At 34.5% G+C, this 16,938-nt stretch overlaps 1 protein-coding gene across 50 annotated transcripts in view; it reads right to left on the bottom strand.

Annotated features, from left to right (window-relative positions):
• KIAA0825 overlaps positions 1 to 16,938 on the bottom strand; it is a 372,314-nt gene that overhangs the window by 253,266 nt on the left and 102,110 nt on the right. For all 50 annotated transcript variants that reach the window (XR_011425683.1, XR_011425670.1, XR_011425685.1 and 47 more), the window contains 5 exons: positions 12,048 to 12,142; positions 8,597 to 8,824; positions 7,105 to 7,370; positions 5,551 to 5,701; positions 1,107 to 1,297 (listed from right to left, as the gene is read on the bottom strand). Coding sequence is in view for 31 of the 50 variants with exons in the window: in XM_023617995.2 (XP_023473763.1) it covers positions 1,107 to 1,297; positions 5,551 to 5,701; positions 7,105 to 7,370; positions 8,597 to 8,824; positions 12,048 to 12,142 (931 nt within the window). In the remaining 19 variants the exon portion in view is untranslated. The remainder of the gene's footprint in view (positions 1 to 1,106; positions 1,298 to 5,550; positions 5,702 to 7,104; positions 7,371 to 8,596; positions 8,825 to 12,047; positions 12,143 to 16,938) is intronic.

Below are 16,938 nucleotides of genomic sequence, written 5' to 3'. Positions count from 1 at the left end.
CATAGTAAATCTGATTTCACAAACATCTCATAATGACTTGCCACCTCATAGTCAAAAGTGATTTAAGCTACGTAAGGAAAAGAATGAAGATATTCTTTGCTCTCAAAAGGAATTTTCCATCTCTTCTTCAGAGTTCAATGTTTTAAAAAATGCTTGGTGAGTAATTCAAAACAGCCTGTGCAAAATACCATATTTATGAAACACTGTAGCAGGACCTAAACGCCCTTCAAATACAGCACACTTTACAAGAATGAGATCAGGAAATGATTCCTCCTGCCGAAAAACAAAGCTCTGATGTCTTTTGGTTCCTCCTAAAATAGATCTGAAAAAAAATTCTTATACCTAAAAGACAGGTCTTAATCACATTAGTCAGAATATTTATAAGACAAAAGCCTACTCTTCGTATAAATCATTGGTGTCATGTAAGCACATTTTTGTAATATTCACTGCCTAGATAACTCACAGAACTGGACTATGATTCACTCTTTAATTTAATACCCGTTGACTGCTGCTCCTCATTTTCTGTGATTTCACATTTGTTGAACTGGCTTTTTAGTAATACATAATGAAAACAAAGGAAAAAAAGTAAATAAAAAGAGAACACAAGTAATTAGAATATATTAAGGAGAAAAATAATCAGACAATGGAGTTTCCTTAATGAAGATTAACTACATTATTTAAAGGCTTAAAAAGAAACACTAAAACTAAAATCCCTTGGTTGCCTAGAATCTCAAAGTCACATTGACTGCTTCATCACACCACTGCTGCTTTTTTCTCCATTTCAGGATGTTAATTTTCACTCTTTATCTTATTTATTAACTTCTGCATATATATGTCCTAGATTGTAATATGTCTTGAATCATTTTTTAGAAACAAGTGGGTTCTCTATACAATTTTAAGAGGAAAAAAGAGCAAAGTTATTTTGATTCAAGTCCCACACTTCCACTTGAGTGTCTCAGGAGAATTGAACACAATTTCCTTTCAGATGTTAGAAGCATGTTAAATACACAAGGTGTTATGTCATGAGATTCAGAATTACATTCTGCTTAATACCAGCTGATGAAAAAGTTTTCTTGAAAAGCAACGGTTTTCACAACTTCAATTACCTTATCTGTGGAGTTCTCTTATAACTGGGATGGGCCCGAGCATATCTGGAGGCTAGTAGACCCAAAGATTTCTCCAGCACTTCTGCTAGAATCTCCTGGGCTAACTTAGAGGAGAGAATGGTCCAGAGATCGTGATGAAGAGCCCACAAGAAATAATGCCACATCTGGAGCGAGAAGGAGCATCTTTCCCCCTGGCAAAACGACCGCACATTAAACAATAGAATCATGACTTCCAAAACATCAGTTTGCTTCCTATGAACCTAATTAGTTCAGGCTGAAAGGAAATAGCTGGAGAGTTTGACACACTAGATGACCAGGAAAGATTTTTGACAAGATGTAAAACATCTTTATTGACAAAGGAACATATGTTTTATTTCAATTACGCAACCAGATATTCTAGTGCAAATCCAGACCACAAGCATTTAACCTAGTATATTCTTGATTTACCTACTCCTGGCCTGGAGTTTAAAATTTACTTTTAAACAATCAGCTTTATGGTTGCTAGTCATGCTAGTTTAAGACGGTGGGCTGATTCCTTTAAAATTTAATTATGTAAATTAAGTATGTATATATTTTCTGAGACAGCATCATTGAGATAATTTTATAAATGTTTCAGATTTCACATTATAATGAAATGATAGGAGCAAAAATAAACTTGCATACCGTATCCTTATCAACATGCATGAAACCAAGGAGAATGGGTAACTAGTGAAGATTATTACATTATGCTATTTTATCCAAGGTAGTTTAATAACAATACTAGAAACAGATACTACAGTAGTCTGATTTACAAGATTTTGTAAAGCCTAGGCAGATATCATCATTTCTTAGTATTTTTATAGCACGTTATACTTCAAGGGGCCAGATTCTCATTCCCTATGACCCCCTTACAGATCCCTTCTGTGTGCCAAATTTTCCCTGACCGCAGAGGGGGACCCGACAGAGGCCAAGGCCAAGGGGAGCAGGCAGAAATGAGAAGGTAGCCTCAAGTGATTTACAAGGATTAATTAGTTAACATGCTCTCAGGGAGGTATGCTAGTAGTTTGACCTCATTTTCTTCAAACCAGATCAAAAGATTATTTGAAATAGGAACAGTAGAATGCATTCTTTAGACATTATCCTGATTATGTTACTATATCAAAAGTTAAACTAGTAAAACTTCCCATTTTATCACTAAGTAATCCTCTTTGACTTAAAATTTCTGCTTTGCCCACTACTTATATTTCTCAAACAAATGTCATCTAAAAAAATCTGTTCTCTATACCAAAAGTTCATAGTTTCTTATGAGATACTTCTATTAGTATTTTTCTTACATACTATTATTCTGGTGATTTCTTTGATTTACTAAAATCTTTTGCAATCACTGTAATAATAATAATTTATAGTTTCAAATGAAGTTTAGAAATGAGTAGAATTTTTATCCTTGGGTGGGAAACTCGGGCATCAAAATGTCAAAGGGTCAAGTTCAAGCTAAAAGGAACTTGGACCACTGGCTTCTGACTTCCTGACTAGATGTGTATCAAAGCTATTTAATAAAAAAAAATTACAGAATTAATGTGGATCAGCAAAATTGTAGTCACCAATGCTTTCTTTGTTGTGTGTCCTGTGATAAACAATGCTTTTAAACAATTTCCTAAAGTAAGACAGGAGTTTGAAAGCTTGATTTTCTCATACTTTTCGTGTTGTATGTTAATTAAAGCAAAACTGACCCTAGCTGATGTAATGACCAGTATGAACGATTTACCCTAACTTTCTCCATGGCAGTGGATGGGTGGTTATAATAACACAGCCAACATGATTTCCCATATTTTTCAGAATATAAAAAAACAATTTTCTTAATAGCTACCTTTTAGCAATAAAAGGAAAAACAAAAATAACTTTAGGCACACACAGACTTCTTCTCCTAAAGTGAAAAAACTTATTTTCATGACTTTTTAAAATACAACCTTCATGTTTACTTAAAAACATTCCAAACTGGTCATCATTCTCACAATTCTCTTCAAAATGTGTGTAATATCAATGTATGCAAGGGTTTTCATTAAACTAAATGTGATTCATTTATTTTTCTGACCTGTTTCTCTATTTGTTGTCATTTCAAAAGTACTCTGCTAGTAAACATCTGTTATTTTTGTAGACTTACTATAATGTAAACAGATGTGAGCTTTTATTTAGATTATATATCAGGAAACAAGCAGCTGGGCTTTATTATATAAGCCACTCAGTATTATCTTTCAACAGACAATTCTTTATTCTTTGAGTATTGGAAAACATAAGTCGCTAAAATTGTTGCTAAAATTGAGCAGATGTCAACTATACTAAAAGCTTAATTTTAAACATGTACTCTGAACACCCATTGTGCCATCTGACCAGCACCTCATCAGAGAGATACCAAATTCTTCGACTTTCTCAAGCTGACAGTTTAGAAAATGGAAATAATGTATCTAGGGCTCACTTGATATCAAAACATGAACATATATTGCTCTATGTCTTGTAAATTCTTTCACTATTTTTTATGACACTCTGCACATGGCGATAGGTTCCCCGGAGATCTCTATCCTACCCTTCACCTCCAGTCAGACAGATCTCGTATCCTTTCCTCTCAAACAGCCCTGCCAAAAACACGCTAGTCCTGTTTTACAAATCAGTTGGAATAATGGGGAGAGGAGGAGAAAGAGGCGCAGCAAACGGGATAAAACCATGTCAGGTACTCCAGTTGTCAAAACAGTTTAAAATCTGTGCTATTTTTAGAAGGTTCTTATTTTTGGTAAATAGAAGAGCAGTATCACTTTATTTTTCTGAGCATAAATAACACCATTAACTCTGCAATTAAATTGTAACTACTGACCATGTAAGTATATGGAAGCTACAGTACCATGTAATCACAGGGTAACTATCTAGTTAATTCTGTCTTTGAAGCTAAAGCCTTGTCATAAGATGTAAGAGCTGCGTGTTACATGGTAATTTGTTGTTTTTTTAAAAAAATACTTAGTAACTTCAATAACAGGTTCTCAATGTATCCACATATTATTTATACTGTACAACTCTTCTAGCTCCCTATTTGCATAAGAAACATAATACCCCTATGTTGGACATACAGTGAAATGATACCTGTTTTTCAATTAAAACATAAAATTGCTCATTAGTACACTGACATATTGAAATAGTTTGAAACAGGAGATAGATTCATTTTCAACCTCTCTGTTTACCCCAGGCAATAAGGAAGCTGTGATGCTGCCAGGAGAGGGGAAGACCAATACTTTCATTCTTATCTCAGGCTACCAGCTGCACCATACCACTTTCTCGTTTGCATTCTGCTCACTGCTGTTTGAAGTATGTCAGGTTTGGAAGACTCATACGGAGGCTCTTGCAAAAAGAAAAGCTATCTGGGAAGGACCTCTAAAGGGGAGATGAAATGGCCTTAGAAAAAGTGGAAAGTCCTTTAAAAGAGCTGCTTCTTAGCTCTTCTTCTCTGTTGTGGTAACATTTACGACGATGATAACTCAGGCATAAATGGAGCCACAGGAACCTTCAGTGTCAGGGACGTGACAAGAGTGCCTCCATTGAATAAAATCCCACTCTGTTTTTCTCAATACTCCATAGTGATTAGGACAATCAGGAAAAACAAAAATCATAAGCTTCAATCTGGAGGAAAGGGTAAACTGAAAAAGCTAATGGAGCTGGGCTTGATGGATGAATTTTTTAAAAACCCTGATTATCTTTTATTAAGATATTATAAATGTTTCACCCTGCCTTGGAATCAACTTCAAGGAATTTCAAGTATTGTGGCTTATGTATAATCAAGAGGATTTACGAGAAAGGAAACTAATGAAGCCTGATGATGAATAATTTTAATTGATCCTGGGTTTCATTGCACTGGGAATCATTAAGCTTTAATTCAGTAGAAATTTGGGATTTCAAAACACAGGCTAAATGAAAATAGGTAAGCTATAAATGATCAGATGGGTCTTAAAGCACACACATAAGGATATACAATGAGCAGGGAAAAAGTAAATATAAAGAATAAAGCTGTTTAATAAAAAATATTTATCAAACACAGATGGAAATACATAACAAGAAAAAAAATGCAAGAATATCTATAACTGATCCTTTTGGAAAAACCACAAGGCTGTAGCAATTTGGCATTGTTATCTCTGAGTTTTCATTGTATCCCATTATATTCCAACTTATTATATAGCACTGAAACCTTGCAACTCAAATTAAGTTATTTTTACTTTTAAGCAGAAGGAGAGAGTTCTGATGTCTAATTATTTCAGGTTTTTAAAAACAGTGTTTTTCCTAAGTACAAATTCAATATTTAAAAAATATTATCCTAGCAGCCTTCGTGTGTTAGTAATGCCAAGCTCATGTTTCTAATTAGCCAGAAAGCAGGTAGGCAGTAAAACATATTTGTTAAAAAGGAGGGAGAATAAACTTAACTTCACACCTCATAAAAAGCTTTGTAGTCATCCCAGTGGTGGCTCTCAGCATCCTGTAAAATGCTTGTAGCACAAACTCTGACGCAGTAGTCCGTAACCTGAAACTGTAGAGTGTTGATGAATTCCTGATATCGTTGGACAGGCACCAGGAATATGGGTCTGTTCAGAAGGAATGATCAAAGAGACAGAGATTTAAGGCCTGTGCAGTAGGAGGTAACAATCTCCAGTACTACAAATGGTTTTGATTATTAGATATCAATCATTCATTTCCTCCTAATGCTGAAGTCTGCATCCACATTCACTTTCCAAAAAGAAAAAAAAAGCTAGTCTTTGTTTCGTAAGTCCTTTGAAAACGTACATCTGCTGTTCCACAAATATGCACTTCAACTTGAGACAAACTGCACTGTCAATACATCATTCAAAAATAAAAGTATTCTTTGTAAGCCTATTATTAGAGATCAGTACATTATTTAGGCATTAGGTTATTGTTATTATAGAGAACAACATGCATTTGTCAGAAGCAACTTTTATAAAGCTATCACATCCCACAAACACACTCTTTTTATTTTAAAAATTGTAATTTTGTAGATGTCAATTATCTCATAAACTTTTAAAATATTCTACAAAAATACAGTGACTTCTGGTACATTTTGTTTATAAATTCAAGTATGAATCACAACATCTGACTACTTATGAGAATTAAAGAAATATCATGGTTATATCCTACATCAAGCCAAATTTATTTTCTTTTATCTTTAGCTATCTATATTATACTATCTAATGCTTTCTCTCAGAACTAAGGGACTGCAAAGGCTGAATAAGGAATATAGAAAGGATTCTTGGGCTCACAGTGGACTGCCAAGTTGACACGTTCCCTTTGCAAGGGTCCAATCTATCTTCTAGAGAATACAAGGATAGGCAGAAAGACCATGTAATAATACCTGCAGTCATTTTTATTCTCTATCCAGAAAACATATCATCTTTTTAGACTACTAATACATGAGAATTAAAACTGCCAGATGCTTCCTCTTCAAACATTAAGGATAGTTTTTTAACTAAGTGGATGTTCTGAAATGTTTACATTGGTTAGCGGAATAGACTGAAAGGCATGTACTCTCTCTGTCAGCTCCTAACAGTCTGTTGGCTTAGAAACAACAGAGAGAAGTGCAGATTTCACAACTGTGTATATGTGGGACAAAAACAAGTTTATTTTTCCTTTGGTGTAGCCAGCACAATGTGCTTTACAAAATGGGAAGGGTGTGTTTGGTCATGTCATAACAGCATGCAGAAAATACCTGCTCCAGATTAGAGTATGGAAAAAGCATGGGTCTTTGAATGGGCCTTAGAAAGAATACCTAGCTTACTATCTATGCATCTGATTTAATATATCCCATGCTCTACCTTTTGGACATTTCCCTGTCAAGACAAAGGAAAACAATTCACCATGTTAATTATTATTTTCTCCTTCTCAAATATTATCATCAAAATTTCACTCCTGTGATAATCCAAAGATTACGTATTACTTTAAGCATGGCCGTCAACTTAATTTAAATGACACTCACTTCTTAGTAGTTTCTTTCATCAAATGATCATATCGGGAAAACTGCTGGAAGACATACACTGCTGTGGAGAGCAATGTGTGCAAGTTTTTCAGGGGTGCCTTGGAAGGAAACTCCTTTCCTCTCTCTTGCAGTCTCACCAGGACAGCTGTTGCCACTTTACAACAGGCTTCCACAAAGTTTGCTCTAATTTCCTGGAAAGAATCATCTCTGCATGCCAGAGCCAGTGGAAGCATTGTGTCAAGTTTTTCCATGATGTCAGAACAAAACTAGGGAGAAAAAAATGTAGCACTGCGTTATTTGTGCTCTGACAGCACCATGTAATTTATGTACAGGGGAGCCAAATTCCTAAATAAAGAATTTGGCATCAAACATAAATATAATGACACAAGCTTATAATAATCGATTTCTCAGTTGTAGAAAGTTAAATATTTTATGTCAAATAAGGAAATAACAAAAGAACGCTTCCCTATATGTAACCTTCAAAACTTATGCTTACCAGACAGATATTATGAAAAACTCATGAAATAGCTTTACAAGACGGTACTTTGATTTGTCATTAATAGAACTCAGAAAATATGTATCCTTGATATTAATATGATTGTATTACTTTTGAACTTATTTTAATTTTATTTTGCTAAATTTTCATAAAACATTTTTTTATTAATCATCACATCTAAATAAAGTTATATCAGTTTAACTTTAATCTAGAAGCATCAGAAACAAACTCATGTAGCATCTTCTTATTGGTCAAAATTCAGCAACTTTCAGAAGTGATGTGCCTAGTTTTTCACTACTTATTATGAATCTACTCCTTAATGGTAAAAGAGGCATGGTGGATGGGAAAGCAAAACTTGCCTCCACTCCAGATCAGTCAATGGTGTCCCCTGAATGTTCTGGAGCCTCAGGGTGGCAGTAGCAGAATAAGGAGGCCACTTTAAGAACTCTCTTAAAAGCATTCAATCATAGCTTGTTGAACTCATTGCGGACTTAATAGTGAATAACTGTATTTATCTATTTGCGTAATTACTTCCTATTTTCCTAGTATGTTCTGTGACTCTCAAAGCACATGTAAAGATGTAAGATTGATGCTAATGAAATTGAATGTTCATTAAAGTGTAAATAAAGGTTTAAAAGTTGCCTAAATCAATAAAAGACAGTAAGGGCTTCAATCTCCTAAATTTCTCCTGGAGTCATTCAAAGATATAAGCCAAGCAAGCAGTTTTCCCGGCTTCCCGTGAAGTCACAGAGGCCCCCTCATGTTGCCTCAGACTCAAAAGGCAACAAGTTGGCAACAGTTTTAAGTCCTTTTTGCTAGCAGTGGCCCATGGATACCAGAGAGGAAAACCGGTACTGGGTCAAGTACCAAATATTTGCCAAGAGACAACCATTTTTCTATAGGTTCCCTTCGTCAAGCCTTATACTTTTTAAAAAGGAAAGAAAAAAATCTCATTATGCAAGTCTACAGTTTGAAAGAATTTCATTTGACACTTGCTTTTGCAATTTTCTTTGGTTGGTCCTCCTCAGGAACCACATGGCTATCTTGCCAAACTTGCTTGACATTTACAAGGTTCATGGTATAGCTCACAGCTGAAGACCTTTCATTCTGTTCTTGTTGGAGAATTTTTGTGGAAAAATCTTCAATTGCTGCTGTTATACTATGTGACATGGGAAGAGACACCCCTTTAAATGCAGTTCTCCAGCCAAAATCTAGTAAAGTAGTCTGAAAGATAAATTTATATGAAGTTAGATTAATCTTAACTCAGCAACAAGTGTTTCAATTGTTATAGATATAAAATTACTGCTTTCATTCGGCATATTGCATATAGGTATTGTTTGATAAATTGTAAAAGCCATTCTTATAACCTGAAAAATATTACCTAGTGAATAAAGCAATATACAAAAACATGTGCATTCTTTACACACAGTAATATACTGACATTTCATTTTAATTCATCAGTGGATTTAATCAAAATTTTTTTTCAAAATTTAATCTCTTAAATATCGTCCAATAAAACCATCTTTATGAGAATTGAAAGTTACACTTACCATTTATCACATAAAGCAACCTTTAAATTCAATATATTTAATAAAGTCTAAATTAGATTTTTATAGTCTTTTTTATAGTTTATTGTTAACAAGTATTGTAACATAAGACAGCATTTAATATTCAATCTTTTATTTCTTTTTCACTCTCAGAAATCCAGGCAAGCCAAAAAATAGCAATAAGAAATAAATTTCTCAGAGAAAACACACCACTGCACCTTTCTAGATTTTTATTTCCTTAGAATTTTATGTAGTTTCTCCACCCACAAAATGGGAAGCAGCACTACTTTCGTTCCAGGAAATGAGGAATTAAAATGATCTGCAATGCTCTGGGTGGAGGGGGAGTAGGAAGGGTTGGAGTGCAGGCTGGTGTTGTTTCATTTTCTTTCTTTGGGTCTTTGGCTCACGTGGCAATGTATTTACGTGTGTATATTTCCCCCAAGGCCTCTAATGCTCTCTAAAGTACTAAAAATATTGTGGGTAGTAGGCTAAACCTATGCTTAGAATTAAACTTTCTCTGTTTTCATGTAATCTTCTTTACAGTAATAATTCACCGACTTGAACTTCAGAAGACCCTAGGCTCAATATCTCTTACTGAATTACTTATTTTTCTGGATCTCAGGTTTTTTGTTAGAAAAATAAAAGAGCTGAATTGGATGATTTCTATGGTCTCTTTCAGTCTAAAATTATTGAGATTATGATCATTAGTTTAATTTTCTTGTACACACATTCCACTCAGCACTAATTTAATGCTTTTTATATATACTGTAAAATGTAATAAAGGTGATTCATTTTCTAGAGCTAAAATTCTATGATTCCATGACTCATAATCAGAAAAAGTGGCTCCCATTCTCATTATCCTTATAATTAAGTTGTAATTGAACTTTCTTTTCTAAAGTTTATTTGGACCTTTAACATCATAGAACCTGAAAACACATCTCTCTTCTTATTTTTACATAAAACTAATAATTGAAGCTACTCAGCTCAGAGAATCTCCTTTCTTATAAGTGAAACTTTAGAAGTGTCATGGGTATAGTCTTGTGGTATAATTGTAGATTTATGATAGAAACATTAAAAGGAACCTACCTCTGTTAAAAACAACAACAAAACTCTACTTTTTGTTCTCTCCACCAGGGCATGTCTATTGATTAAAGCCATTCATTCATTCAAGGAAATATATTCTGGGGCTGGCCCCGTGGCCGAGTGGTTAAGTTCACGCACTTTGCTTCGGCGGCCCAGGGTTTCACCGGTTAGGATCCTGGGTGCGGAGATGGCACCGCTCATCAGGCCATGCTGAGGTGGCGTCCCACATGCCACAACTAGAAGGACCCACAACTAAAAAGATATACAACTATATACTGGGGGGGGGGAGGGGGGATTGGGAAGAAAAAAAAAGATTGGCAACAGTTGTTAGCTCAGGTGCCAATCTTTAAAAAAAAAAAGAAAAAAATATATTCTGGCAAAAATAGCCATTAATTGCCATGGCTGTAGCGACAATTTTTTGTGTGTGCAATGATGATTATCTTTGCCCATAGTAATTTATATGTGACTATAATACCTTGGCCCAACTGAATTCTCTTTTCAAAATATAGAAAACCAAGGATTTTAATAGCTTCTCTTCAAAAGAAAACTGAAAATGTTTACTACTCAAATCTCCTCTTAGAAGTCTATTTGTTTTCATGAAATATTGTTTGCTGACTTCCACTCTTCCCATCTGATGTCTGGCATCATACATATTCTGGGTAGAATAGAGAACATTTACTAGTTGATCCAAGAAGAAGGAGGAAATAATGCAGCTTGCTGTTCCATGCACAAAGTAGATATCAGTTGAATCTCTTTCTTCTATTACCTACATATGTATTCTTAATACCTACTCTGATATTTGGTTAAAGCATAATGTATAACTGCATTTTTTTTTATTGTTTCCCTTGCTTTCTAGGTTGAAACTCTGTTAAAACTCTATGTTCTTTTGCCTTTTTAAATGTTTACCTAGTATATTAGTGAAGATCCATTTAGAAATCAGAGACTACCCTAGGTATTTCAAAAGGAAGAATTTTAACATAGGGTATTAGTTACTAAAGTGATAGAAGACTTGAGGAGCCAAACATGGGTTATGAAGCAAGACAGATATTAATACAGCAGGAAGCCACTACCACTCCAGGCTGGAGGAACAAAGAAAGGGAACTGTCTATGGGAGTCTAGTTCCTGGGACCACCAGTCAAAGCTGAAAGTAAGGCAGACCTGCCATGTGGAACTGGAACCATGGAGGAAGGACTGTGTGTTGGTAGAAGGGCCCACGGAGGAGATGAAGAAGTCATAGCCACTACTAGAGACATTCCCTAAAACAGAGAGAGGGGAAGAAATGCTCTGGTTTCTCTACAAAATATACCCTCCAGTCTTCCATCAATGCCTTTCATTGGCCAACCTTCCCAGAATCCAGAAAGCAAGGAAGCCTGGAAGATGTAATTCTTTACGACACAGAATAGAACAGGAGAAGAATGGCAATGGATATGAGAATGAATAGGCATATGCTGGACGAACCAAAATAAGAGGCCAGTTCAAACTCTTTTTTCCTCTTTCTTTTCCTTTTTTAATCTCCATTTTCTCACTTCTCAACAATTATAGACAGCACAAATTCTCAAAGTTTAGACCATGAGTTGAGAAAAAAGATCTCTTCACTTCCAGCTCTCTGCACCTTCCATGAACGGACTGTGCAAGAGAGCAGTGTCCCCACTAAATTCAATTTTTGCCAAAACTTACAAGCCAATATTCAACCAGGAATTATTTTTTTAGTGGCAAAGGGTAAAACTCAAGACATTTTGATTCATATTGGATTCACAGTCATATGACAATAATATTATATATGAATAAAAAAATACCATGCTTTTTTCCTCACTTACCTCTTTTACCAGTAGCAATTGCTCTGAAGGAATATTGCTTTCATTTGCTCTAGGTTTCTCTAATACAACTTCTCTATTGGATGTCTCCAAAATTCCTGTGCAATAGGAAAGAAAACAAACACACAAACATACATTAAGAAAAGCAAATCATACTAGATGTAATTAATAGATTCAGGTTAAAATTAATTATGTAGAAAAGCTCTATCCATAGTATATATACACACATACATATATATCAAGATGTAGAGAATATAGTCAACAAGATGTAGGGTGATGTCACCATTACAACAACAGAATCAAAATATATACTCTTTTTCCATACATACAACTTTATGAAATTTGTATGCTATTTATATTCATATTTGATGTACATGCATCCTTGTCATTAATTCATTTTCACGTTGATAATGTAGGATAAGTTAAGAGTACAAAGTAAATATTAATTTCCTTGTTCATTTAAAAAGTTAAATTCTAAAGAACTGCATTTAAAAACCGGTGATGTCCCTTAGAACATTAATACTTCTTTTCTTCAAATGAAGAACAAAAGTACATGGATAAACATCAGCATATCAGGAAAAATTACACTCTTAATAAGTATATCAATAATTCATTGGAGAAACACAAACACTTGTACAGATAAGAAATAATCACTAGCTCCTAAAATGGAAATGTTTCCTCAACTTTTATTTCTTAGAATTAAGAAACCCTTTTCCATGGGGGAAAAAAAATAGACCTACAAAAATGAAATGAATAAATATGCCAAGAAGAAATCTTTCCACTTTTCCATTAAGGTTCTATTATTTATAATTTAATCAGAAATGAGTAAGTTAGCATTTACCTTTAGTTTTCCGCTTAGACTTGATATATGATGATGAATTATATACTTTGATATAATTTTTCTCTTATTTTAAGAATCTTAAGAGTGAGTTTCTCCTTACGTCCTGGACAAACAAACTTCAAAATCTTACTGATTCTTATTGGTAGGGCTTCTGAGCAATATAGTCATTGGGAAGATGAGTGGTTTTTTTGTGTTTTTGTTTTTTCTAAATGTGGTTCTATGAGCTTAATCATGAATGATTCCTAAGTAACAGAGTTCATGGAAACATTCTCTAGAGAGGTAAATATTCTATTTGGTAGGCAATAAAAACATCCTTTTGGGAAATTTTATCAGAGTTTATTCTGAGGAAAAGTTTGCCTCAACTGTAGTGTTTCTTGATCATTTTGGATTTGTGAACACTTCTGAGAACTTGATTAAACTGACAGAACACTCCATCCAAAATGCACAATATGACTACATGGTATGTGCATGCATTCATGCACACACATATACACACACACATACACACTCAGTCACTCACACATACTGGTGGGGATTCCTAGGCCTTCTTGTAAAGCACATTCATGAACCCCAAGGGCCCATGGACTGCTGTTTAGGAATTCTGCTTCATTTCTCAATACACATCACAACATAGAGAAGGTTTTAGATCAGTGTTATACCATTTCACCTAAAATGTTTTCCCTATGGCTTGTATTTTATTATGTCTTTTCAAGAAGATGGTATTTTAAATGAGGATCAATTCTAACATTGAAACAAAATCCAGACCAATTAAAGATTTCTAAAAAAAGAAAAATGAAACTATAGGCTATTAAAAGAAAATATGGAACCTCTTTTCAAAAGATCTGTGTAGAGACAACTTTTCAGAAGGATACAAAATGCAGAAGCCATAAAACAATTCTGCATAACAAAAATACCATTAGCACTCAAAATAGATATGACAAACTGACTTGGCATTCTCTCTCAAAACATCCATACCTTTTTACAAAATTAATAGACTTTAGTTTTTAGAGCAGTTTTAGGTTTACAAAAAAACTGAGTAGAAAGTACAGTTTGCATATATTCCCTCTTCCACCCCCCTCAGTTTCCCCTATTGTTAACATCTGGCATTGGTGTGGTACACTTGTTATAATTAATGAACCAATATTGATAGATTACTATTAACTAAAGGCTATAGTTTACATTAAGGTTCATTCTTTGTGTGGTGAAGTTCTATAGGTTTTGCCAAATGCATAATGTCATGTATCCACCATTACTGTATCAAATAGAATGATTTCATTGCTCTAAAAATCCCCTCTTCTCCACCTGTTCACTTCTTCTCCTCTCTTCCCCCGCTCTAGGAACCATTGATCTTTTTACTGTCTCTATACTTTTGCTTTTTCCCGAATGTCATATAGTTGGAATCACATAGTATGTAGCCTTTACACATTGTTCTCTTTCACTTAGCAATATGCCTTTAAGATTCCTCCATGTTTTTTTAGTGACATGATATCTCATTTCTTTTAATCACTGAATAATACTCTATTGTATTGATGTACTGCAGTTTGTTTATCCATTCACCTGCGGAAGGACATCTTGGTTGCTTCCAAGTTTTGGCAATTATGAATAAAGCTGCTATAAACATTTGTGTGCAGGTTTTTGTGTGGACATAAGTTTTTAATTCATTTGTCTAAATACCTAGCAGCATGATTACTGGATCATTCATATAAGACAATGTTTAGCTTTGTAAGATACAACCAAACATCTTCCAAAGAGGCTATACTATTTTACATTCCTATCAGCAATGAATGAGGGTTCCTATTGCTTCACATCCTTGCCAGAATTTGGTGGTGTGACTGTTTTGGATTTTTTAGTGGTATCTCCTTGTTTTAATTTACATTTCCCTGATGACATATGATGTTGACCATCTTTTCATATGCTTATTTGCCATCTGTCTATCTTCTTTGGTGAGTTGTCTGTTCAGATCTTTTGCTCATTTTTTAAATTGAATTTTTGTTTTCCTATTGAATTTTAAGAGTTCTTTGTATATTTTGGATACAAGAGCTTTATCAGATATGTGTTTTGCAAATATTTTTCTCAGTCTATGGCTTGTCTTTTCATCCTCTTAATGACATACCTTTTTACTTGGCAATTCCACTTTACAAATTTACCATACAGCTATACATGTGCACATATTAAGACAGTTCAAGGAAATTTGCCGTATCATTGTTTGTGGTAGCAAATGAAGAGGGAACAAGAACCCTAAATGTCCATCGATGGGTAACTGGTCAAATGATGGCACACGCATCAATGGAAAACTATTCAGCTGCTAGAAAGAATGAGATGTTTCTACATAACTGTTAATAAAAAAGAACCTCTGCATAGTATGACAAGATTTTGTGTTATTTTAACATGGGGAATATATGGAAGTAGTTGCCTCTAGAAAGGGAAAGCAGATAACTGGAGTGGAAAAAGACTTAATTTTCACAATATACTCTTTTGTCGTGTTTAAAAGTTTTACTATATGCATGGACTACTATTCAAAAAACAATTTAAAGAAGAAAAAATAATAAAGATCAAGTTGTTAAATCAAATGAGAGGGACAACACTTGCATTCTCAATGTCACTTTACTTTTCTACAGATAGCTCATAAAACCAGCTAATTTAAAAGGTATTTACTCTCTGGAAAAATAATGCTAGTTTGAAGGATAAGCTTTGCAGATCTATTTCTGGAAATAACTATCTGCCATTGTGTAACTATAGTTTAAGAGTTATGAAAAAAGTTAATTATCTTATGTTTATCATTTCACTCCCAAATACATTATGCTTATTCACTCAAAGTAATGTGCTTTGATGTTTATACAAACCATCTGCCTATTTTCAAGATGAGAAAGAAAAAAAGATAAGCTTCCCAAGACTTCTCTTGCTGGTAAGCAATTCTATAATGAGATGGGAAACAAGTTATCAAGTAATTATGATAACCTTTATAATATAATCTTTCCCTCCCAAAATTAAAAAGATTTTTTAAAAACTTAATCCTATATAGAGAAGCGAAAAGGATCATTTTTAGGCAGGATTAGTAACATTGAATCTAGACTAATCAGATAGCTCTTGGTTTTAGAGAATTGCGGCATTTTTATATTTGTTTGGAATTTAAAATGGCCAGTTTCAAAATTTGGCATTGTCAAACTTTATGAGTTCTGTTAACATGAGACAAATTATTTCACCTATTTAAAATATATCAAAAGTTCTATACACTTACTAGCATTGTCTCGAAAAGGTAGCCCATTTTTGGCTCATTGCTCTAAAACATAGTTATTTGCATGCAAACAACACTGGTTTCTTTAAGAGCACGCCCAGATTAAGGACCTCAGTAGAGTGCAGAGGCTCACAGGAATGCCAGCTGCTGAACAGCCTCCCCCTACAGAGTTCACTGTGGTTCATTTTACACTTCTGGTTAGTTTCCACACTGCTGCTTTCTTTCATTGAGAGTGGAGGTTGGCAGTACTTCCCTGTGACATCCACTTTCACACCCAAATTGGTCTTCATAGGCTCCCATTGTGTGCACTACAAAGCAACTTGCCTTGTTGGCAGCTCTAAGTGGGAACTACAAGTCTTTCTTTTCTTCACTGTTCTTTTCTGGCTCACAAGCAACCTCCCACCAAAAGCTGAATCTGTAGAAGAGACTACATCCAAGAGATAATACTATGAAAAAGTATGAAGAGAAGCCCAGGTGGCCACCTTGCAAATTTCCAATGTGGAAGCCTTCGACCTCTCTGCCCAAGAAACAGCTAAAGTCCTAGTGTAATGAGCTTTACAAACCCTAGGAGCCTCTTTACCTTAACTACATACGCCTCCCTAATACAATCCCTTAACCATCTAGCTAAGGAACTCTTAGAAGCCATTTGACCCCTCTTAAGACCCCCTAAGAGTACAAACAATCTTTCAGAAGATCTGAAATCTTTGATTCTTCTGAGACAAACCCTAAGTGTTCTTCTTACATCCAATTGAAGCAGCCATTGCTCTTTGTCATTGCTGGGGCTAAAGAAAAATGAGGGCCAAGAAGCCTCCTGGTTT

Source organism: Equus caballus, chromosome 14 (genome assembly GCF_041296265.1).
Source record: "Equus caballus isolate H_3958 breed thoroughbred chromosome 14, TB-T2T, whole genome shotgun sequence".
NCBI classification, from domain to species: Eukaryota; Metazoa; Chordata; class Mammalia; order Perissodactyla; family Equidae; genus Equus; species Equus caballus.
The sequence above is the reverse complement of the archived record's forward strand: the minus strand, read 5'-3'. Positions and strand labels throughout refer to the sequence as shown.